We start from the raw sequence: 27,114 nt of genomic DNA on the forward strand, positions 1-27,114 counted from the left end.
TTATGCCCAAGTTCTACTATATTAATAAATATAATATATAATATTCAAGAAAGTCTCAATCTTGAATATTATATATTATACTTGGCCCTAAACTCTCTTTTATAATATGGTAGAAAATTTGGTTATGAAAGTTATGTCTTTTATACTCATTCGAATTTAGAATATTTTGTTTGCACATGGAATGTTACGTTGTCTTAAGTTGATTGGAGGTCCCACTATGTATTAAAAAAAATTCTATATAATATGAATATATAAATATATCAAGCAGCTTTTTCCCAAAAGAATATTTGTTTGACTGAAATTAGAAAGAACAAAAAAAAAGATAACGAACTTTTTGGCGTCATGATAAACAATTAAGGTAATTATGAAAAAGAAATGATTAAAATATCCAAAAATGTTGAAAATAGTCCTTTTAAACGGTTTATAAAATTCATGGAAACGTAAGACTAAAATGGCAATATTTAAGAAAAATCATGCATGAAAATTGCCGCAACGGCTAGAGATCGATTTTTTCTATCAATATCTTCTCGACTAAATTGATTTCATGGCATCAGATAAATCTAGTTATATTTATATTTTTTTATATGGTTTATAAACTATTATACAAGAGCATGTTTATTCCGTGTGCATTCAAAGAATAGTGATTGTGAATTTTTCGTTGAACCAAAGAATATGGCTATCAAAAAATAATTTAATTAGTGGTATGTCAATTCAATTTTATTTGACTTTGTGATCATGTTTTTCAGTTGCTTACAACTATTGAACCACTAAACCTTAATCATGTACAAAAGTGTTGTGCAAGTTTTCATAATTCCACTTGTAAATTAATGTCCATAAATTAAGGATACGTGTTAAATTAAATCACCTAGCAAAGTTAAAATTAATTATAGTTCATCCGTTTGTTGACAAACTATAAAATTAGTTTAAAAAAATTAAATTGTTGTTCCAAAATTGGACGAACCCCAAAAAGATAGATAATTACAATTTGAGAAGACGGATGTTAATAATGTAAGTTATAATTTGCCATTTTTTAGGCAAAACGTTTGTTTTGATGTATGTTTTTAGAGAAGATATGTTTTGATACGTTGTATCAAAATAATTGCTCTTTTCGAATTGGACTCATCCATCGGAATTTAAGGCCAAGTTTTACCCCATAAGCTATTTCGTAAAATTTATTTAACTTGAATGACACTAAAATAACCTATTTTAGTGGTGAAAGGAGAATAATTGAATTTTCGATCTTATGATTCTTTTTTTCTTAACACACTTTATTTACTACTTAGGACTAAATACATTAATAAACAAATTACTCTCTTGCTTTTCTAATCTCATTATTTCCCAAAGAATATTTAACTTAAAAAAGAAGTTGACCATAAACATCCATGTTGGGAAATAACTTTCTCCTCTTCATAGTCTGCACCTCAACTAATTTCATGAGGTACACGTTAACTCCGGTTAGCACAGATATTAGATCACTTTATCTATCAAAGCTTGACAAATACAATAAATCACCTAGTGTTTTTGCACATGAGACCTAATAGTTCGCATTGACAGCTAAGTCACACCCTCGAGTGCGAACAAATAATCCCATGAAACAAAGGACAACCCATATAGGTGCATGGAAGTTCAAAACTATGACACATTTTGCACAGCAGCACCATGTAAATATGTTGCATTTTGTATCTATTCACCATTTGTCCCAAGGCCTTCACATGAAGATGGAATGTTCATAACTAACCTCAAAGTGGTATTACTGATAGTAGTGATTATCTATGTTTGCTCAGACTCTCCAAACATGTCTTGCACCCATCTCAGATGCACTACTTTTGGAAGATTTGACATGCACTTGTCGACATTTTTGAAGAGTCCGAGAAACATATGACCGATTTATAACATCAGCAGCAGCAACATGAACAGGATATGATGTTACACTTTGGCGCCCTCCTTGACAACATAAATGATTTGCATCTCTTCTCCATAAATAGAGCATTGTGACCTCTGGATAAGACTTTCTGCCACAATAATCAAATGTACTGGTGAGAGTGGATCTCCCTGTTTCACTCCCTGTACATTCAACTGATACTGCTGGTTATGATAATTCAGCACAACTGTTTGATAGTTAATGCCTCATCGAATGTGGCTTTAGTAGAGGCGTACAAAACAAACCTCAGTGTCAGACTATATTTGTTGCATCATATTTCCTCACAAGAACAACTAGATGATGTACTTACAAAAGGGATATCAATATGAACAACTAGAGTGCTTGCTATGATAGAGGAAACCTATATACAAAGAAGCACTAGATAAGATACAATCACATTTGCATATTTCTACACTAAAGGTGCAAATACTAACTTAACTAAACTGATTGTCTTTGGGGGGGTGGGGTGGCTTGTATAGGATAATCTTTGTGAAATTAAATACAGTGTAAGGAATAAAGACACAGCAGATTTCTACAGAATTCAAAGATGGGAAACACTCTATAATCACTTAGCACAGGACTCCATAAAGAAAGACTCTTCACAAGCTAGAACTTACAAAGTCCTATTAGTCTATGTTGCTCAAACTCTTCAAAAATGCCACTGGGTGCATGTCAAATCCTTCAAAAGTAGTCCATTTTTGGGTTTTTGGAGAATCCAACATGGGTGCGTCAGCATTTTTGGAGAGCCCAAGCAACATTGCTATAAGTAATACCTTAGCATCTCTACCTTGACTGCTGAATCTGAAGTCAAATTTCAAGCCATTCACCTGCAGGAATCCACTGGAAAACCAAGATCTAGAGCAACAAAAAGCCTCAAAAGTCATCCACATAGCAATCAAGAAGCTGTAAAGATTTCAAAACTATGTAAAAGAGGAGAGCAAGTCAAATTCTTGTCAACTTTAGACCAGTTTATCATTGAGATGATGGATCTATATGTCTAGAAATTCTAGTTGGACATAAAGATGTTTTGACTACAAATACATTCTCCTTATTGACAATGATACTTACAGATCCAGATATTGTAACAATAGTAAATGCAATTGCCAGGAACCTAAGACTACACTCCACGGTTGATGAATGATAAATCATAAGTGTTTATTGGCAAGAAAGTGTGTAAAACTACTCTAATTCACTAGAGGAAGTATTTCATTGCATTATTAAAAGTCAGCTGGGAATAGTAACAAGAACTCTACAACATCTGGAAGTCAGGGTATGCAAACTGCAAAGAGACAGCAGAAAGAAATTGAACATTCCAAGACCTTTTGCATAAGCAATTAACAGGGAAATTTCCGAAGCATGCTAGGATACAAATAGTTATGCAAAAAAGGCATCAAAAAATTTGCTATTTTCATACTAATATTTACACACAAAAAAAAAATAGAAGTACATTAAAATTACAATTTTAGAGGGAGAGCATCCCACGGTAATACATTGAACAGCCAATTCTACTAAATAGCAAGAAATGTTGTTAGCATAGATTTTCAGTTTCCATACAGTGAAAAGCATGGGCAAAGAGAAAAATATCACAACTCACATTGATAATCAATACAAGAAATCATGAGTATTGATTCTAAGATAAAGAAGGTACTTCAATATCCTCTCTTCCAGATAGAAGATGCAGCTCGTCAGACCATAGAAGAGGTCTGTGTTTCACACACAACATATTTTACGTCGCAGCCTTAGAGGCAGTGCAAGTCAATTTTTAAAATCACTTAGGATCTAACTTTAGCAAGACGTGCCCTTAGTTCTTCTAAATCTTCCTCGTCATCCTGCAAGAAATAACAAATCAATCGTTAATCAATTTAGTTTGCTTGATCATAGAAAGGATCGTTCTATACAATAAATCACAGATGAAAGGACATACCTCTGCATCCTCCACTGCCTGGGCGGGTTGCTTTAGCTTCTCCTTTCGGACTGCTTCAGGTAGTTGTGCAGTGGTTTCACCAGCAATTGCAGTCAAGACCTTGTCAACTTCTTCTTCAATTTCCTCTTCCATGTCTTCTGAATCAAGGGCACTGTCCACCGCATCATTGACCATTTCTTCCATGACACCAGCCTGCAATAACAAGAGAAAGGGTAATTTCCAGATAAAAAAGTGTGTGTGTGTGTGTGTGTGTGTGTGAGAGAGAGAGAGAGAGAAAAAAAGAGGGAGGGGGGATGACGTGACAAACCACAGACTCCCTTTTTGGTCCATCCTACAGTGAAAACGGTGTTGTTGATGGTGGCAATGGTGGTTGAGGGGAGGTGGCTCTACTGGTGGAAGAAGCAGTGGAAGGAATGAAGTAAAATGGGTTGGGGGGTGATGCGGCATGCCAAGTTATGTCCACATCACCAAATTGATCCTTTTCGCATAGAAGAGGGTAAAATTGATCCTTTTCACATAGAAGAGGAGCAAATTTAACCTTTTTCCCATTAACTTTTGTATCTATATGCACACATAGAGATGCCCATAGGCCACCCTTCCCCCTCCTGCCTCCTCCTCCCAAAAACACTTTAGGGCCATCCTAGGAGCTATAGGGTCAATGTCTCAATTTGTGTTTATGTGACAAATTTTTGGAGAATTGTGATAGAAGTATTTTTGTGTTACTTGATTATTTTCAGTACTAGGTCATAGAAATAAAACCATCAATTCCCATAAGATATTCCCACAAAAGTCCTTAAAAATCATGATACGGCATGTGAGGACTTACGTGGGGAAGGATTTCTTCATATTTTTTAGCTAAACTAAATGAGATGAACATTCATCCTTTTTAGAAGCTCACTCTTTTATCTTTAATTTTTATTTTATAACTCAAATACATTGATCAACACTTCTATGTGATTTTTTAAAATTGTGTACTCAGTGCTGCAAGCTAGCTCATACACCACCGTTATAAAAAAAAATGTATACTCATTGATGTGGGGTACACACGCAATGCTCATACCTCTAGACTAGTTATGGAAGAATTTGAAGAGTCCAAAGCACTGCTAACTCAATAAAAGACCAAGAGCGTCCAAGGATTGCAGATCAAGAAGCTTAACGAATTTTAGATACAACTAGAAGGGGTATTCAGCAAGTCACTCAAATATTCATGCAAAGAATACCATATTTGGAAGCTTGAGGATTGTGTTGAACAACTCGGAGAAAAAACAAGCTGGTAAATAGTGCACAACGCGCTGCGTTGGACATAGATGCAACAAGATGGGGAGGCTTCTGAGGCAATGCAACACACTGGGACACAAGAATCAGAAAGTGCTAGCAACATCAACACAGCGCGAGCGCTTGGCTTGAGACTTTGGCACAACACACTGCGCTAGCCCGCCAGAAGGAAAGAAATTTTGTGGGCAACTTTTGTTAGCTCATGCTTAGTTATTAACTATATATGCGATCAAACTTCTATATAGGAATTTTTAGCATACCTTGAGACTGAAAAACATTTTTGTAAGGTTGGAAACCTTGTTGCTCAGATTGAACTTCAGAATTACTTTTAAGATATAGTAAAGTGCAGAAGAGAGCCATAGCAACATCTAACATAATACACTATTTAAGAGTCCTAATCAAACTGGTTAAAAGGTGATTTCCCAACCAGGAGGAAAGCTCAGGAATTTCATTGAAGCTCAAAAAGCTAAAACCAAACTGATATACCTTGGTCATTTCTTTACTAAACTCCTGCATTGTCATAGCCACTTCTGGAGCCTTCATAAGATTATTGACGAGCTTCATGACTTCAGCACTCTTAGACAAATGTCCCACTGTGCGAGCAATGGCTGCAAAAGCAATTAGAAGTTCAATGGGACACTTGAAGAAGCCAACACATAACCTAACATTAAAGTAGAAAGCAAGAAGCCGGCTTCATAATACAGTTTATTTTCCTAGACAGAAAAAATCAAAGCTACATAGGTCTTCTGTATAAAGCAGTTGACATGCCAACATGCTATCAAATATTTCAAAATATAAGACAATCTAGCACCAACTTAATATACATATGCAATAACTTGTTTACTAAGAATCTGTTACAGCATATAGCAAACAAAAACAATTCTGGAATAAATTCATTATATGGTAGTAGGAAGAAAAAAGTTCTCCTATCAGACATGAAAAGATGATTGCAATTTTTCATGGAGTTCAGATATAGAAAATAAAGTTGGTTTCCCATAAACTTAATAAATCAATAGGGGCTAAAAGTTCATAACTAATTGGATCATTAAAAACTGTTTATAGGCTAAAGATGCTTTTTTCAGAATACGCATTTTCTAAGAATAAGGGGCATACATCAGTTCTACAACTACAGTAGACTGTATTATTGAAAGAAGAAATTCTCCTATATGAAAAAATAAGAATGATTCCTTTTCCTTTTTCTTTTGGAATTCCTCGCCAATCAGTACAACCAACTACTAGACTGAACACATGATCCAGTTCCACTTAAGATCAAGATTGGTACAGTCACCATCCATCATGGAAGTCAAGGTAATGGCAGCTCATGTTAATTTTGATAACCATGGCGTCCAGGCCAGCTTGCATGCACCTCGACTAATTGCATGGGATATTTGCTAGCTCCCACCAGCAGCAACAGGTACTGGACAAGGCTTAGACAGATCGGAAGAAATCACCTAGTGTATTTTATTCCGCAGGGATTTGAACTTGAGACGTCATGTTTCTCCTCCTACTTCTGACCACTAGGACACACTTGGGTGATACCGTATTATTATTAGGAAGAGGTTCCTTCACAAGTTCAGATATCAATGTCTTTGGGACACCAGTCATATGTAGAATGTTCTTACTATTTCACAGAATCAAATCAACAGAAAGAATTGTATTGCTTCCAGGGATTATCTCAGTTGGCAAAGGTTGAGGCACTTGTATCTTAGCTTACAAGTTTGAACCTTGCGCCAAGCGAACTAAGTTCAGTATTTGAGTGGAGAAGAGTAGAGGGGTGCCCCATCATCCTGAATTCCATAGGCTGCGGTTGGCCCAAAGGGTTGCTCCCTTCGGATTTTTCGGTCATAAAAAACGCAGAATTTTGTCAGTTTCACCACAATAACATCCAGTTGACCAGCATAAAGTGATAACTTTCACCTCTTATTAAAGAAGTCGAAATCATAAAGAAAAATATGCAATCCTACTTCTGCATTTTGAACGTCTATATAATTGCACATACATTATGCCTCTTCAAAGTTCAAACTACCTATTCAAAAATTGAACAAAATCAGTAAGACATTTGATGTGAGTTGTGACATGTATATGATGACACTCTTGAAACTCCCTTAAATAAGACATTGCATTTGCAAGCCAGCAACTGAAACATTGGCCAAGAAAGAGAACTTTTAAAATTGTTCATTATTCAACATGAGATGATGGTTTGCGAACTATTGCATAGGAGCGGGGGTTTTACCCTGTGCGCACCCAAAGGGTAGCAGCTGCGGGTTTCCCTTGTCATCAAAAAAAAAAAAGAAAAAAAAAAAACATGAGATGATATCCCTTCATCCCTGTCAAGAAGTAATGGTGCTACGTTCTCAATGGATGCATATTGTTCTAAAGATAGTTTGCTCATCAACAAGAACTTAGGGGACCAAAGGCAGACTCCTGAATATACAACGACATATACATATATACAACAGGAGAAGCAAGACTTTGATCATACCAACACTTTCCCCAAGGTGCATGGATATTGAATTCAACTGCGCCTTATTCTCGTATAATCGGTTCACAGTTTTTTTAGATCTCACAATCTCTTTAGCAAGTGCCTATGACAAAAACATCAACACTCCGATATGAATAAGCAATGGGATGCCAAAAACCAATAAATCATGTCTCGTAACAATGTATAGTATCAGACTGAATGCAACATACACACTTGAAGAAAATCTTGGATGAGTACTAACCTAACTATTAAAATAGGCATTCCTTAGAAGTTTGTGAAAAAGCATATTGGTTTCTAAACCACTTGAAACTCTATCAATGACCCAAAATAGATGTTCTTATACGCCAAGTGTTATATGCAAAAAATCTCAATGGTCAAGCACACTGTGACAGATGAAGAAAGTGCCTTTAAAGCAGCGCATTCATCCTTCTTCTCTTTCTCATTTCGCCAACATTTAAAAGACAAGACATGGGATATGGGAAGTAACTCCACTTGCATTGATGTGGATCATTTAGAAGAGAGGAATAGGAGAGCATTTCATGAAGTAGTAAATGGTGTTGTACCCTAGTGGAATAGTTCTTTGTTTTAGTTTTGGTGTGCCTATGTGGTCCCTATTTGTGTAGAAGATTGGATGCCACTTGTAGAGAACCATATTGTTGTGTAGGTTCTCCACATTTTCTGGTATACTTCTTGTATACAGGAGATATCTCTAATTTAATGAAATTGCCTGGTCTGAAATAACAAATTTTCAAACATCAAGTTCGGTCTATTGACTATTTCTCAGTTTAACAGTGTTATAGACCGAGATTTTAAGCATGACAGGAAGAGGGGGGTAGGTAAAGCAATTAAAAACCTTTTTTATTGATCTCACAGGTCCTTTAGCAAATGCCTAAGATATAAAATATGAACAAGCAACTATGAGAAAATAACACATATTGGAAGTTAATAATTTCCAACATATTCTACATACTAAGAAAACTTTCCAATATCATCTCACTATTGTTAGAAGGCATGAGAATAACATATTGAACCTAATAACTAGTATAATAAACAAGACCAATAAGCCATGAGCACAAGTTTGCAAGAAGCCAGAGCGAAAAAAGCGGGATAAAAAGTAGAAGCAACTTAAAGATCCATAATTTAGGTAATTTAATCACATCTATGATCTAACTATAAGAAAACATCAATATTTTTATTCTCCTAGCTCCAAAGTGGCACAATTTCTATGAACTTACTTTGGACCTATGTTGCTCGAACTCATAAAAACTGTTGACAGGTGTGTGTTGGATACTCCAAAATCATGCATTTTGGAGAGTCCGAGCAACATAGCTTTAAACTATTTTTCAGTATATAGCCCTTGTAGAGTAAGATTATAAGCATCAGCAGGCAACAATAAAAGCAGTCATCACCACCAAAAACTAAAAATGTGATTGGTTTTTCAATCTAAGAATTTCAACTACAACAACATATCCAATATAATCCATGAGTGGGGTATGGCTACCTTTGTAGGATAGAGAGGTTGTTTCCAATAGACTCTCAGCTCAAAAAAGTGATCAAAAAAGGATACAAAGGAAAATAACGACAGCAAAATAGCAAGATAAAGGAGCAGTAAGTCACCTTGGCAGAACCCATATCATTTCTCTTTGCTGCTTCTTTAATTGCTTTTTGTACATTCTTCTCCTCCCTTTGTATATCTAATCAAAGTCCAAAAAATTCACAAAACCCAAAATAGAACAATTCAAAAAAATCAACAACATACGCACTGTAGTCCCACAAAGTGGTGTCTGGTAGAGTGTACTTGGACCTTACCCCTAGCTCAAATGTACAGAGGCTATTTCCGATACACCCTCAGCTCAATGAAAAATCCACAAACCCCAAAACAGAAAAATTCAAAAAACCCAACATAAAAAAATAAATTTTACAATAACCCAAAAACCCCATTTCCTTCCTGACTACAAAAAATTAAACAGAAGGATAATTTACCTCGGATTTGACGTTCAATATTCCGACACTCTTGCCGGAGCCGACGTTGCCAATCCCTCAAAATCTGTTGAGGGTTCGGTTTCGGCTTCAATATATTCATTACTTTCTCCATTTTCTGAAAAAACCCTTTGAATCAAAAAGCTCCCAGAAATCAATGAACCCTTCAATGGAAGATCAAAACAAGAATTTTTCTTTATCGCGAATTTCAATTATTTTCTGATCCAAAAAGAATATTACTTTTTTTCCAATTAATTCTACCGTAGATTCGAAGAATAAAAGTGGGAAATAAATTTTTTTTTAAAATGGGTGATATTTTTTTTTCTCTTTCAGCCGGTGGACGGAAAAAGTCGAAGTCGCCACCGTCCGGTGGCTGATTTCCGTTTTTTTATAGTTGGAGGATTCTAACTTTTTACTTTTGTACTATTTGGTATGCACTTTGTGGTAATTTTAAGGGTTATATTAGCACTTTTAGTCCTTTGATTAGGTTGATTTTGATTTTAATCTAGGGAAAAGGGTCAAAAATACCCCTCAATTTTGGTTTATTAGTTAACTATGCCCTTATTGTTAAAATGGAGTTGTTTTTACCCGCCGTTACTAATTTCATCATTTATGCCCATATGTTGACGAAAATCCCCGAATTGACTTAAATTAACCCAAATTCTTTTAAATAACCCATTTCCCATTTTAAACTCATGCCCGACCCGTCTAAAAACCTAACCCAATAATTTTACCCGTTTTCCTTACCCATTCTTTCAAGAGATCTCAAATCCCCCAATAATTTTTTAACCCGTTTAACCAATTTCATTCGTTGTTAACCAGTCCAAGACCCGTCTTCTGATAATATCTCATCATGCCTACAAGATCTTCCTCTGTAGTCTTTGAAAATTTTGTAGGGGGTTCATGGGGTTGGTTTACTTTTTGTTGAAACACTTAAAGATGCTCCAATTTTTAGGTACACGAAGAAGATCCGTTTCTGGGTTTGTTTTGTTTATATCTTCTGAAGTTTAAAACTTGGATCTTTTAGTGTTTTTCACACTTTTTATCTTGTTTCAAGATTCAAAGGAAATGTATGGCATGTTGTTAAAGATGTTGTTTTTGGGTTCTTGAGGAATACTTGGATTCTTCTGGGGTTTTTTTTTGGTAATGGTGAAAGATAAGTAAGGAAAGTGTGTATTTTTATCGAAAGATACAAGTTGTCTAGTGCTGTTTCAGTTTGGTAAATTGATTTTCTCTTTTAGTATTACCAAAAAAAAAGGTCACTCCAAGACATTCTCATTTTGTTCAGAGCTCCCAAGAAGAATAATGCTTAAAAAAAGTTGAATTGTTGTGAAGACAAAAGGGTAGAAGAAGCAGAGTACTGGAGCTTGTTTGTTTTCTATCATAAAGGGGCATTTCAGTTTGTAAGATTTAAGAAAAATGGCTTCCGGATGGTAAGTCGGTGTTGGATAACCAAAAGTATGTCCGGTATACACCTGGGCAGGTTGAAGTCCTTGAGAGGTTTTTAGATGGGTAAGGAAAACAGATAAAATGTTTATTGGGTTAGGTTTTTAGACGGGTCGGGGAATGGATTATTTAAAAGAATTCGGGTTAATTTAAGTCAATTTGGGGATTTCCGTTAACATAGAGGAATAAATGATGAAATTAGTAACGGCAGGGGCAAAAATAACTTCATTTTAACGGTAAGGGCATAGTCAACTAATAAATCAAAGTTGAGGGGCATTTTTTTACCCTTTTCCCTTTAATCTATGTGATATTTGATTAGATATGTTTATTTGTTATTTAAGTGAAATATGCAGTTTTTCTTCAAGTTGGTGGAGAAATTATCAATATAATTTAAGTCCCAAATGGAAATATTCTTGAACATGTTGTTATGAGAGATGGTTCTATTAGTAGTAATATTCTCCGTCATTTTTGTTATTTGAATCGAAATCTATTGAAAATTAATTTTAGGTTTAAGTCATCTGCGGCCCCTTCAAGTTGTTCGCATAATTCACTTAGACATCTCAACTGGGGATAGTACCTATTGAACACTTTTATCTATTCAAAACTTGTTCACATTTTTCGATAATAAGCAAAAAAAAATAAAGTGTGTGTAATACACCTGCTGTGATGTGGCAAAATGACTAATTAAAAGATAACATGTGGCGTTGGGCCCAACAATTATATAAAAAAAATTAATGTTAAAAAGAATGAAAATTATTTCAAATAAATTTTCCATCTATTTTTTTATAAAAACAAAATAAATGAGAAGCTAACCCTACCCCAACTCCCTTTCTTCTTCATCTTCTTCATCTTCTTCCTAGCAAGATTTTCTTTCTCAAAGACAAAATTCATTTTCTTTGGTGATTGCTTACATAATTATTTTTTATTCCTAATACGTCAAATAGAGAGATATTCAAAGAGACTGATACAAGAGTGATGAAGAAAGAGAGTCTGTCAATCGTCTTGAAATCGATAGCAAAGAGAAATTGAGAGGACCTAAATAAGTTTTATCGAATCAATCTAACATTATTTTTGATAATTTTAGTTGGCTTACATTTTAATTTGAATGGTAATATTTATTCGAAGGTGACTGAGCTGACGTCGATCGGCTAACTTTTTTCAGCCCATGTTCTTTCTTCTTTATTTCCTTCAAATTCAATTAATTGATTCAATTTTAACTTTTTAATAAATATTGAAAAAAATAGAATAGAAAAAGAAAAGCAAAAAAAAAAAAAAGGAGTGCAGTGGCCTTCTGCGAGAAAACGACTTAAAGGGGGTGGGGTGGGGTGGGGACTTTTTTTTTTTGTTTTAAGAATCAGTATTACTTTTTAAAATATTTTTTAAAAAAATAAATATTTAAATGCCAAGTGGCAGTCAAAGAAGAAAAAGTATTAAGTTTTTTTTGGAAAAAATAAAAATAAAACGTTATTTAAGATTTTTTCACGCGCTTAGCAGAAGTGAAAAACACTTCTTTTGCCACATTAACATTTTGTGCTTAATAGGTATACTTTTTGAACAATTCAGGTGTTCAATAGGTAATAGTCATAGTTTAGGTGTCTAACTGAAATATGTGGACAACTTTAAGGTGTTGTAGATGACTTAAGCCTTAATTTTATCTTCTAAGATACCTACATATACATTATCCTCTTTCGATCTTATTTATGAGATTACACGAGATTTATTATTATTGTTGTTATTACACACACACACACATATATAAGTAATATTTATAAGGAAAAGTTACTTTAATACACAACTTATTTTACTATATTCTCTAAAATTTCCTACCATCTGAAAAATTTATAAAAATCTCTACTTTTCGCAATGTATCAACCGGATACAACTCTTTACGTGATGTATCGGTCGGATACATCATATTACAATGTATCGGGACGTTACATTACGCGATGTATTAGTCGGATGCATCACTTTACGCGATGTGTCGATCAGGTACATCACTTTACGCGATGGAAGTCGGAAACATCACTTAACGTGATGTATCGGGGTGTTTTGGGATGTATCCGGATTCCACCAAATTTAAGGGTTTTTTGTAATTTGAAAAAGAGTATGGATAGGATGTAATTACTCCCTCCGTCCACTTTTAATTGTCATGTTGCACTTTTTGAAAGTCAATTTGACTAATTTTCAAAGTTAAATTAGATTACACTAATTTAATATTTTACACAAAAAAATTAGATATTCAAAAATTATACGAAAAGTGCTATAAATTGCAATTTTTTACATATCAATATAATGAAAAAAACACATTATAAAATGTTAGTCAAAGTTCTTATAGTTTGACTCTAAAAAAGAAAATCATGACAATTAAAAGTGGACGGAGATAGTAGCTCTTAACGCTATGAATTTGTGTAAAATCTACTATTTATAATGATATTTCAATGGAAAAATCACGTCACACATCTATTTAAGAGTTAATATTACAACTTTTAATCTTATATATTATACTGTCATAACTTAAAAATATTAGTCTTATATATGTCATTTATAAAATTTTCACTATTTCAATTCACAAGGTATAACTTCCTCTGATTATTGCTAGTCGTTTTCTTTGGAAGTACTGCTGTAAAATTGTAATCAACAAGCTTGTAGATAAGAGCCCAATAACTTCCTTTTTTAAAAGCCTAATAACTTCTTTTTAAAAGCCCAATAACTTGAAAACAATTAGAAAGAAAACATATCATATATACACTAGCAGCCATACATATACACAGTTATATATTCATTGAATGTATACATATATTAGTAGTGGGGTAGGGAAATTATTTCTAATAGACCCCCAACTGAAAAGAAATTGTGTTTGAAAACATATTTACAAGAAATGCACTAATAAAATTATGATGAAATAGTGAAGAAAAAAAAATATTAACACGAGCTAGAAATATAATATATTGATAACCAAAGTAAAAGTAATAACCATAATAACAAAATTGAGGAAGGGAAAATACATAAAATTTCTCCTGAACTTGGCATGAAAACTTACTTTAATACTTAAACTTTACGGGTAATTATTTACCCCCCTAATCTCTTTTCAGGTGAATTTAAATACACCCAAACAGCTGACGTGGCAAGTCAAAAAATTTACTGCGCGTAAATATCAAAAATTAAAGAGAAAAAGAATAAGTGGGCCCCATTTTTTTCTTTTTAGCCAATAATATTTTTTTCCTTCATCTTCCTCACACCCCACCACTCCTCTCGCCTTCAACCACCACTTGCACCACCTCTTTAATTCTCGTTCTTCGAAACCCCCATCTCAACCCTATTTCTCCTCTTAGAAGCCTCACCCTCTTTCTTTCTCTTCAGATCTGCCGCCTCAACCACCACTGCATCACCCTTTTCTCTTCTTCTTCTTCTTCATTGAACTTTCCATCTTCTTTCTCTTTCTTTGAACTGCCCCCACCCCACCTCCATTTTCTTTGGATCCGTAAAAGGGTGTGATGAATAGGGAAAAAATAGAAAAGCCAACAATTTGTTTTTGCTTCAAAATTATTATTTATGGTTTTGTTTGAATGTGATGAACTTGAAGCTCTTTTTAATGGAAAAATTATAATTTATTCATTTCAATTAAATTTTCAGTCATTATTTATTGTCTTAAAAATTGAATGTGTTTTTGTGAGAATGATTTTGACATTTTGGATCAATCTTTCAATTGTGATCGAATTTGTTCAATTGCAATCGTGATTGAGTTGAGGAACAGGGATCTTATTTTTTGATTTTTTTTTTGCTTTCTAAAATTATGAATAAATAAAAAGAAACAAAGTAAAAATTAAATAATGTTCTACGTGGCACTGATGTGGCAATGATGTGGCGCTGACATATCAATGACATGGCGCGTGTGAAATGCACTTGCCATTGTGAGACTAGTATTATAATTTTAGGGTGATATTAAATTCACTTGAAAAGAGATTAGGGGGGGTAAATAATTACCCGTAAAGTTTAAGTACTAAAGTAAGTTTTCGTGCCATGTTCAGAGTTTTTTTTTTAATGTATTTTGCCATTGAGGAATAAACCAATGGTAGCATATAGCATGTTAGTAATAGTGATAAGGGAGCAAATAATGAAAAAAAATGGCTTGACTATCTATTAATTAATTGTATTAATTCTCGACTTTCATGTTTTGGTAAGCTGAAGATATATCGTGTCATAATTTCTATCTATACTTTTCCAATTATTTCTTTTGGTTTACCTCTACCCCTCCTTAGATCTATATCATTGTCAATCTCTCGCACTTCCATACTGAGTCATTTGTGCTCTTCCTTTCTTACATACACCAAATCATATCAACCTCAATTTCCACATGTTGCTCTCCTCCGCCTCTTTTACATACCCTAATGATCTCAATCTCGCGTCCCGTATGTTGTCCTTCACTTGAGAGACTATCTCGTACTTTATTCTATTCAATTTTAATTTAATTTCTCCTAGTTATAGTATATATGCTCACACATTCATCTAAACATTCTCATTTATTCTACCGTCATGAACGTGAGATTACTTCTTGACTTACCACACTCCATCCCGTACAACATAATCAATCTACTACTCTAAACACTAAAATTTCTAGGACCATTTCAACATATATCCCACCCTCTCCAATCATATCTCTTCTACCTTCTTCCAACATTTTTTTAATAAAGAAAATCTAAGAGAAAGACAAAAATGAAAACTAAGATAATTTATCCAATTATCAAATTTTAGTTGGTTAGAACTTAGAGCATCACACATTTTGCTTTTTTTTTTTTTGTTTTTGTTCTTTCTTGACCTCCCATTTGGAATTTGTTTATAAAAAATCTCAACTGAAAATTTTAAAACAATTATTTATTATAGGCTTAAGTCAATTACGGCCACTTAAAGTTGTCCGCACTATTCACTTAGACACCTTAACTAGGACTAGTACATATTAGACACTTTAATATTAATAAATATGTATCCATTGAACACAAAATGAAAACTAACTTTAAAGATAATGTGCGTGTGATTCACACGCTGTGTCTTAAAAAAGTCACAAATAAAACTATGACATGTGGCATAGGGGGTCCAATCTAATCATAAAAAATAGAATTTTCAATTTTAAGAAATAAAAAACAATTTCAACCATTAATAATTCAAAATGTTAATCAACTAAAAGAAGAAAAAGAAAAATTGTCCCCAACCCAGCTAACCCTTTGGTCTTTCTTCTTTCCCCGGCTCACCATTGTCACCCCGTTCTCAACTCCTCCAGCAAGATTCATTTTTTTCTTCTTATTATAAACTATGGAATTAAACATAATATAAATAGTGAAATATTATGACGTATTTGTGGCTTAGCGGAGTGACGTTTGTGGAAAATAAATTAATGTAGTGAACAACAGCGAAGAGAAATTGAGAGTACTAAAGTTATTTCTGTAGAATTCTCTCATATCACTTTAATAAATTTAATGGGTTTATATTTTAATTTGAGTGGCGATGTGTGCTTAAAATGACTGGAAATATGAAACAGACGGACGTCGGCCAACTTTTTAAACTCAAATATCAAAATCTTCTTTCTTCTTTACAAAGTTAATCCGTAAATTCAGTTTTTCTTAATATAAAGAATGAAGAAAAATACAGAAATTTGAGAACGGAAAATGGAGGAAGAAGATGAAGGAAAGGAGTGCAGAAGTTTGACCAAAAAAGAAAATGGAGAAGAAGACTATTACTTTCTTTTGCTGATTAAGAAATCATTTTTAAATTAAAAAAAATTAGTCATTATTGCCAATAAACGAAAAAAGGTCCAAGTTTTTTAATAAAAAATATATTATTTGGATCTATTTACGTGCTTAACATACGTGAGATCCACATTTATTGTCACATCCACATTTTGTGTTTAATAGGTAAACATTTTGTATATTTTAGGTGTTCAATAGGTACTAGTGTTGGTTGAGGTGTCTAAATGAATTATGCAGACAACTTTAAAAAGTCGTCGATGACTTAAGCCTTTATTATATATTTCATCTTATCCCTTTTTTCAGCCAAAAAAAATGAAAGAAGGAAGAATTTTCCCCTCAGCAACTTTATTCAACTTCCAATTAATTTCATCTATTTATTAATTATTATATATTTGAAAAAGGTCAAATGATGTTTTTCCAAGTTATTGAATTATTAGTACTACATATTTTTCTATGCATGGGACCTTGCTATATAACGTAACGTTCAATATCTTATTCAAAAATGCAAATTGGAAAATAATAATATTATTTGGTTATTGAAGTCTATGATATTATGGGTAAGTGCACATATAGCTGATATATATAAATTTTGAAAATACAGTTTAACATATTGATTGGCCAAAAAAACTTCAAATATTTTTGCCTTTGTTTATATAGCTTAAATGAAGGTAAATTTGGCTATGGGTGCAATTAATGCCTTAATACCATGCTTAAGCAATTAAGATATATAATCATTTGTAATTGTTTGATTAGAATATGCAAATTTGTCGTTTATATTTAACTAAATTAATAATAATATATTAAGTCCAATCACAATTAGGAAGGCCCACACAAGTCATCTATAATTTTGTCTTTTTTTGCTTATAGGAACAAATGTAATTAGCAAGCTTTTTATTAGGGATTATAATTTATAAGCATACTTGGTGAATTATTGAGTTGTGATATTTTATATTTGAAATGAATTATTTTTTTGTTAAATAATTTCTTTGTAGTTGTTTTGAAATAATTAAAAGATTCTCTAGAAAGATGGAAAAATTACAGAAATCCCACCTTTTAGTTTACTTATTACCATTATCCCCTATAAGTTTTACAAATTTCCAAAATCCCTCATTTTCGCACATCAGATTAGTGTATCTCGCGCATCAGATTAATGTATCAGCGCTTATATTATTGTATCTCGCGCATCAGATTAGTGTATCATGTATAAAATATAATGTATCTTACTTAACGATTAATGTATCTCGCACATCAGATTAATGTATCAACGCTTATATTATTGTATTCGTTTGAGGGATTTCTGTAATTATAAACTTTTAAGGGATAAATTGTAATTTTGCCTTAAAAGTATGTGATTTCTGTAATTTGCCCAATATATATTTGTTCATGATTATGATTTAAACAGAAATGAGTTTGATTCTGTTGGAAAATTCAAATTATAACAATAAATTTAGTTTTTTAATTATGAAACGTTTAATTACTCAAATATATCAACATAATCATTTTTTTATTTTTACTATTGAATTATCGGAGTTTTTTAATGGTTTGAGTACATGTGAGATTATTAATAGTATTATAATTTGTTTTAAAGAATGTTAACAAATTTTAAAATTTCTTTTTCATTGTTTAATAGTGTTGACAATTTTTTTACGGGACTAACATAAATAAAACTTCTCCTTCTATTTTTTCTTTAGAAAGGTGGAATTCAGACGAATCAATGAAATGAAAGATTCCAAGTGAATGAAAAAAACAAAATAAAAAATAACTTATTGAATATTACTCTCACTTTATATAGACGGAGTATAATTATAATTCAAAAGTAAGGTGTGAAAAAATAAATAGGCCACAAGAATAGGTTATTTTGGAGTTTATTTCAAAATGTCCAATCATACCTACTGTTATGATCAAAAGTTATATTTAATTTTAAGGTATAGATTTGATTGGAAAGATCATATCGATCTCTATGAAAAAATAAGTCGCCATTGATATTAAATCTCCTGTAGATTATGTGAAAGCAACTTCAAATTTCAACCCCATTCCATAATTTTTAAAATTTTTTTTTTAGGTGGAATCAAAATTACTAAATTTTATTAAAACTAAATTTATTGAGTCCGTACTTTCGTTTGGTACAAAAATTAATAGCGCATGGATTAGTAATGCAGGGATTAGCAATGCATATATTATTTTTTATCCTCTGTTTGATTCATTGCTTCCTATCTAATCTAGTGTTTGTTTTAAAACTCTACAAAAAGCTTCTTTCCAATTATATCCTTGAATTATTATGAGATTTTCTATTTCATGTAATTGGGTCAAGGTACATAACTACCGACCAATATTATTTTTTTGTGGCCTTCGAACTAGCTAGGATAAGCACAATTTTGTCTCCATATTTTCTATTTTCTCACTTGAATTATTTGAAGACAAATAATTATCATCTTAATAAATTTATCTCACAAAACATCAATTTCCAATTTTTTAAAAAATAAATAATTTACTTTCAAAGCCGAAAAGACAATAAATAAAACCGAATAAACCATCTACATTTACACAATAAAATTACAAATTCTAATTTTAATATGTATATAGTTTTATAAATTATTTAAAATACAAAGTCAATTTCAATAAAAAAAAAAATAGAATAGTTGTATCTTTACACCTTTAATTCAACCAAAAACACACTCTTATTCTTTGACATATATATAGATATAACAACATATGCCAAAGAATATATGTTGTTCTGCCATCCTATAAACATATACACACTCTTATCTATTCATTCGTTGCTACGGTAGGTCTCAAATATATCTTCTATATATCTAGTAGATTATGAAAGAAAATATAGAAATGGTCGATGCATACATTTACGGTCTTTTAAGTGAGTTAGTACAAATATCATACGGTGATATATTTATTTTTTCAATTAGTAAATATTAAACAATTCATATTTCAAATATTGTATGGACTTGTTTTGGATTTTTTTTCAACTTGTATTAGATTTATTTAGCAACAAACAACTCTCTCTAAATAATAAAATTTGTATAAAATATAAAATCAAAATAAATAAATAAATAAAATGATTATAAGGATCTGAGGGATATTTTTGTCTTTAGATAGACTAATCCCATGGTATTAAATCCTATGCATTACTAATATCGCCAAATGAAAGGTATTAGTTATACATCCTATAATACCATGTAGGGTGTATAACTAATCCATGGATTAGTTATACAAAGGCCCAAAATTTCTACCAAACATAGTACTAAATAATATCATACCTGATACATGGACTATTTCCCCTAATACTCCCTACCAAACGACCCCTCAATGTTGTACATTCCTACATCTATCCTATTATATTCACAAAGAAAAGAGAAAAAAGTTGTTTTTTTTATGAATATAAACTAGGCGGCCTATAAACTACGAAGTGACTTTGATCTAGAGCCATATATTTAAGGACATAGAGTTTCTTCTTTAAACAGACTTAAGTTGTGTATCATATGAATGATTTTAAAATCTTTAGTTTGTTTGTTTTCCAATTTCCTTCATGAGGTGAGTTTAAAAGGATTATTGAACTTTTTGTTTCTTACTCTTTTAAACTAATATAGCTTATCCTTAAAGAGAAACAATTAAGATTCAATTCCTCAACTACCAATAATTAAGTAATACTTAAAAATCATAATTGATATACTAATAATATAGGACTTTGCAATATTGGCTAAGCATTATTAAACTATAACTAAATATTTTATCTTAATTAGGCCATGTATTATGCTAACCAAATTCCATTTATAGTTTGGCAACAAAGTTTTATGTGTTACTAATTCCAATTACTTCTCTATTTTTAGGTTATTAACTAAGATTTTTTTGAATTTAACTAATGTTTCTTAAATTATAAGTAATAATTATCTATATTTGTTCTCATTTCATTACACTTCATAAATTTCTCCTTAATACAAAATAGAGAAATATTAACCACTTAATTCTTGCTGACTATATGCAAATCTTGTCTGCTCTAAATCAAATCTTTTCTTAAGCCCCACTATGATATAATAATTATTTTTCTCTTTAAAACCACAAAAAAAAAAACCACAATCAATGAGTTCTCAAAATCTTTCTCACTTTTATTTATTTTATTTCTTAATTCCTTAAAACTTTTGTTCGACTTACCTCAATCGACATCCTACTAGTACTATTTCCAAATATTATAAATCTAACTAATTTTTACTTACGCCTTGTTTGAATGGATGTTACACCTCATTTCATAATGCATTATATGGTATTGTGTTGTAATATAATTATTTTGCTGAATACAATATTTGAATACATAATATTAATTTTTATTGTTACATAATGTCACATATCAATAATTTAAAGGATAAAGAAATATATGCAAGAAAAATAAGATAATGCATAAAACTATTATAAAAAAAAGTAGGGTACGTAAGCTAATTGAGGGACTGTTATCTAAAATGTGACTATTTGTCATTATATAACGATGAATCTGACAAGCGATTTAATAAAATTCACTTTTTTGAGTTGTTTATTGTTTAATTTCTCAATTTACTTTTTTCATCAAAAACTCTCATAAAAAAAATTCATTGTTAAGAAGTTTTTTGTGTATTTATTGTTTTTATATTTTGAATTTTTTTAATTAGTAAAGATTTTGGCTCCAACATTAGTAGCAAGGTATATATTCATCCATTTTAATCGAAATCACGTTGAATAGTTACACATTATTTGAATTCGTGAGAAATTTCTAGATAGAGAATTAAATTTTCACCAATAAAGTGAAACTTTAAATAGTTAATTAACCAATTGAGCAGCTACTAAAATTTTTCGATCTAAATATCACCGAAATATATATATATATATATCATGGCCAAGAGGGACCTATAAGTGTCGGCAAAGAAGGACCTAGTTCCTTTTGTCTCAATTTTCATACCTATTTTACGGTATTTTTGAAAAGTATAGCCCACCTAATTTAATCATTTTATTAATCACTCTAAATACTTCTTTCGTACAAAACAATTATTAGGGCATCTTTATATTTGACCATGCACATACAAATTATGGACCCTAGTTATAATACATAGACGTTTGAACATAAAAATGTGATAATTGTAATAACAATAAAAAAAGAATTGATAAATTGCATTTGAAAATCAAGTTGTGTTTGAATATGCATATGTTAAAAGTTTCTAAGTGAAAAAAAGGGGAACTTCATTTTCAAAAAAATTATCAAAAATCAGTTCAACATATAATCAAACAATATTTCAATTTATTTTATTTCTTTTTTGAAAAAAAAAAAGTTTCAATCTTTTCAACTTTTTTATTATATGAAGCAACAAAAAAGTCATCTTGATTGTGGCAAGAATTTATAATTGAATATAGAAAGATTAAAGTAATATTTTTCGTTTAATGTTCCTCAATAAAAATTAAAAGAATTTATCATCTATATATCCATCTTGTGATAATTAGTGAAGAATGAAAACTATGTGTAACGTTCATTTATATTATCACGCAATGTTTTTTTGCGTTGTCTTGGAAGAGCAACGTAAGGGTAAGTAATAGATATTTGTGTGGTTACTATCCGCCAATCATAAATAAGATTTTTACCACACATACATCAATTGTTAACCTCAAGCATGTAACATCTCATAAAAGCATTGTATAATAATGTTTACGTTCTTTTGATACGTAGATTTAATTTTGTTTAATAAGTTAATTAAACAAGTAATTCTTTTTAAAATTATGTATAACAACTAATATATAGCAGAAGCTTGATACATCAAGTTCTCTTCTTTTTTTTCCTTTCTTACCAACTCAATGTTAATTCTCTTCATCTGAAAATTGCACCCATTGCATTATTAATGTTATAACATAGGATTCTAAAATTCTTTGACATGTTATACAAAATTGATTTTCAACACTTGAGCTAGAAATTAATTTTAATATAAGCTATAATTAGCTAGGCTAATTAAATGTGATTGATGTGTTATAATTTTTTAACGTCCAGCAATTTGGCTTTCTTTGTTGACAAAAATCTAATCAAGTTCAATTCAACACTTACACGAAATCTCTAAGTCTCATACATGTAACATGTTTCATATAGCGGCGCCAATAGTCAAAGATTTACTGAAAATAGTATTATTTTACCTTACAAAGATACCTACGTATTCAGATCTCATTTTTAGAATTATACTGAATATTTTTTTATTGTTATTATTGTTGTATAGCGATAGAAGTGCACGTATAGGCAATATTAGGACCGATAGTATAAGACATAGCCAAGATATATAACCTCTTTTTTTTTTGTAAGTTTAGACGTCGCCTCAAAATCAACTTTAGACGTACAAGACTGAAATTAGGAAAAGAAGTTTGAAGTTACAAACTTTATCATATATATGGATATATGAAGTTAGGCTTGTCAAAATCAAACTCAAGACAATTTTGTTTTTGTTTTTTTTTTACTTCCCCTTGCTAGGAATGATGATAAAATAAATTCATATGGGAAGGTCTGATTTGCCATTTACTTCTAAATACACTGAAATCTGACACCATACACATTCATGGGTAGATAAATTTAGATAACTGAGACTCCATATAGCTTAAAGGGGGGAAAATGCTAGTGTCATATTCATAGAATTTGGCAAAAAAATAAAATAAAATTTGAACAAAGGTTAAAAATCCAATTGTTCTCCAACTAAATTAAATAAGTGGTAAAGGGTCAAAAATGTTGCTGAACTATGTGACGTAGAATTATTTATATCATCCATTAGATTTTAGGATTAAAATTACTTTCGCCATTATCTCAAGAGACCACGAATACCCTCAAGAGTTAACTATCCAAATTTTTAGTGACGTGGCAAGCAATATGGGACTAATTCTTCCACCTAAGCATTGCCAATTAGGATTTACTATAAAAGAACTAGACCTTTAGTAGTGACAAAAGTCACCATAAAATCCCAAAATATTGCCACGAATGATTTTGAGTGATTTTTAGTGGTGACTAAGACTGTAACAACCATTCGCTAGTAAAACCTATTTTTTCAACAAAAGAATATGATAATTAATTTTCGATTGCAACCTAATTTTCTAAAATAAATAACATGCACTATCTATATTAAAATCATCCAATATTATTACGAAAATCATCAAAATTACTTCTCGATTCAAATATTCTACTACATAATGCATTATTGTACATTTTATACATTTACATACATAAAAATAAAATATATAGTGTCTTCAAACTACTCCTTGATCGATATCATTTGTGATTTTTCAAAAACAATGAAGAAAAAAAAACACAAAATCAGAATTTAATGCTAAAAATCAGGTAGTGGCGAATTATGTGCTTTTGTGGCAACTTATGTCGCCGCTAAAAGTCTAGTTCTTTTATAGTGAATCCTAGTTGGCAATGCTTAGATGGAGGGATTAGTCCCATGTGGCTTGCCACGTCACTAAAAGTTTTGGGTGTTAACTCTTGAGAGTATTTGTGGTCTCTTAGGATAACAGCGGGGACAATTTTTATCCCAAAATATAACGAAGGGTATAAGTGATCTATTTTGCATAGTTTAGGAGCAATTTTGATCCTTTTCCGTTAAATAAATGGATATGAAGCTTCAAATTTGACATTGAGTTACAAGTCGAGAACTTATAAACTTCAAATTATGACTTTATCCAAAGAGGCAATTGTTCTCCATCTCAAAATGAATGCAGAATAGACCTAAAAGAATGATCTACATTTGGGATTGAATGGTTAATGCATATAGAAAATATGTGATGAAAATAAATTTAAGGAACTTCAATAGATGATATCTTTAATTACTACCACCAACAGATGTAGTGCAGCGGATGAACTACTTTTTTCTTGATCAGAGCTTTCGGGTTTGAGCCTTAGGTATGAAAATATCTTTGGTAAGGAGTGTTTTTCTCCGAATGGAATCCTACGCGGCACGAATCCAAATTAATTTGATATCAATACGAATACCAGATACCCGTGGAAAACAAAAAAAATTATCTTTAATTTCTTATTTTAATTGTATTTTGCCTTCTTGGTGACATAGATTATATAATATTACAAATTGTTGAATAAACGTTCATGATATTGCTAGCTAATTGTGAAATTAAATGTTCAATTAAATATGAAATAAAATAATTTTATATTTTATTCTAAAATCGTACGTTATTCCTAATCCTGCGAATCAAGCTCTCCTAAAATAATATTATGTCAAATATTTATGAGTAAGGAATTGCAAGTAGCACTATACAACTTTCATTAATAACCAATTATTCATTCAATTATGATAAAATAAAATAGTGATAGAACATACACCCAAAAATATATATCACATCATATTGAAGAATAAGAAATGATGATGCATCAAATGGATATGTACAAAGTAATGTCAAACTCCAATTTATAATAATTGAAGATTATTATTGAGTTTGATGTTTAATTAATTTGGAAATAGGCAAAGTTTATATGAAATTCTCTTTAATTTGATTGTTGATGTTAATTAAAGTTTATAGTAGCAAGAAATGGCGGTTGAAGTAAACAAAACGGAAGAAAAACAAAAGATAAGTTCGGCATAAGGTGGGAGTGATCTTTATGGTGGTGGACAAGATAAGGAAAGTGACATTGATATAATTTGAACGTGTGAAGAATAGATGCATAGATGTCTCAGTAAGAAGGTGTGAGAGATTGAATATGTGGATATGATCAGGAGAGGTAGAGGTATAGGACGACGAATATTGGGAAAAAAGGTATTAGACAATACATGGCGCAACTTAATTCAGCTTACCGAGGATATACCTTAAATAGGAAGGTACGAGGTTGGGTATTTGGTATTTGGATAGAACATTAGTAGGTAGTTGTGCTTTGACTCACTTTTTGGCGGGTTTGGGCCTAGTGGCATCTTGGGAGCACCAGCCACCATGTATGTCGTAGTATTTTGTCTTATACGTGTATTTTCTTTTCAGTTATCGTGTTGTTTGTTGTTGTTACTATTTCTTTTCTTTGAATTGAATGTTTTTACCGTTTTTCTTATTAATTGACATGTTTCTTTCAAAGACAAGTTTTATTTTCGTGTATATTTTAATTTGGTTAGCTGCACTTGAATAAATGGTCTTTTGGAAATAAACCTCTCTATCTATCTCTACGACCTAGGAATTAGGTCTACGAACACTCTAATATTTTAAATCCCACTTATAAAACTACAATGTGTATATTGTTATTGTATATAGGGTGTGTTGGGTGTAAAGGAAAATATTTTTACGATTTTTTTTAGAATAAAATATTTCTTATTTATTTTCTAGTACTCAATACGTAAGAAAAATGTATTATTCTAAAAATAGTTATATATAATTAAAAAATATTTTCCAAAGTACCAAACACACCGTTATGATAATGATAATAATAATAACGATAAGTGCATGAAAAGGAAAGAAGAAATTAAAAAAGGAAGAAAGAAACAAGAGTTCCACCTTATGACATTTTCTTTGTTTAATTTTGTTAGCTTCCCATAACTAGTTGAAATCCTAACCAACTAAATTTGCTGAAAGGGGTGGGGGAGGATAGATACTTATGAACATATCACTTTTTAGAAATATTTTTATATCATACTAGAGGATATATCAAGAAAAAAGGAAAAGAGAATATATATATATATATATATATAGGTGTACATAGTTCACTGCATAAAATATTTTAATTTTAAATATGATTCGAGAAAGATCCACATTTTAAAGTGTGATATAGATAACATATACCCACAAAGCACGCATTAATATAGTTGATTCTATAGTTCGAGTTGTAACCTATAAGTCACAACGAGATAATTTTATCATTACTTTAAGAATTCAGAATAAGACTACATTGATATCCCAAAAGATGTAATATAAACACTCTATTCTGACGCATTCACATTCATAGCTGATTTCACAGCTTAAACAAGTAATCATTTATAAGTCACGTGAAAACAATAGTTATTGATTCAAAAGAAAAAATATATAGTGAAAATTGAACTCACACTTATTTTATAAGATATTTTCACCAAATACTAGATGTTATAAACTTTGGTATTTTGTTGACATATGACTTGATTTAATACAATGTAGGAGACTAAGGGTGTGTTTGGTATGAAGGAAAATGTTTTCCTAGAAAATAAGTAGATTTTTGATTTATTTTTTCATGTTTGGTTGGTGAGTAGAAAATATTTTTTGAAAAAGATTTTTTAGTGTTTGATTTATGAATGAAAAATATTTTTGAGAAAATATCTCTTTTTTTACTAGAGAGTAGAAAATATTTTTTAAAACTAAACTTAAATTATTAATTTTTTTTTTT

At 31.2% G+C, this 27,114-nt stretch overlaps 1 protein-coding gene across 1 annotated transcript; it reads right to left on the bottom strand.

The window, feature by feature from the left end:
* Positions 1-3,295: 3,295 nt before the first annotated feature.
* On the bottom strand, positions 3,296-10,006 carry LOC102599161 (vacuolar protein sorting-associated protein 24 homolog 1-like). The gene is made up of 6 exons (XM_006348954.2): positions 9,586-10,006; positions 9,220-9,296; positions 7,603-7,705; positions 5,607-5,728; positions 3,846-4,037; positions 3,296-3,750 (listed from the first exon to the last, which is right to left on the bottom strand). Exons 1-6 carry the CDS (start codon positions 9,695-9,697, stop codon positions 3,694-3,696), a joined length of 663 nt encoding a protein of 220 aa, XP_006349016.1. The 5' UTR covers positions 9,698-10,006; the 3' UTR covers positions 3,296-3,693.
* Positions 10,007-27,114: the final 17,108 nt, after the last annotated feature.

The sequence above is a fragment of the Solanum tuberosum genome, unplaced genomic scaffold (genome assembly GCF_000226075.1).
Source record: "Solanum tuberosum cultivar DM 1-3 516 R44 unplaced genomic scaffold, SolTub_3.0 scf00101, whole genome shotgun sequence".
Taxonomy (NCBI): Eukaryota; Viridiplantae; Streptophyta; class Magnoliopsida; order Solanales; family Solanaceae; genus Solanum; species Solanum tuberosum.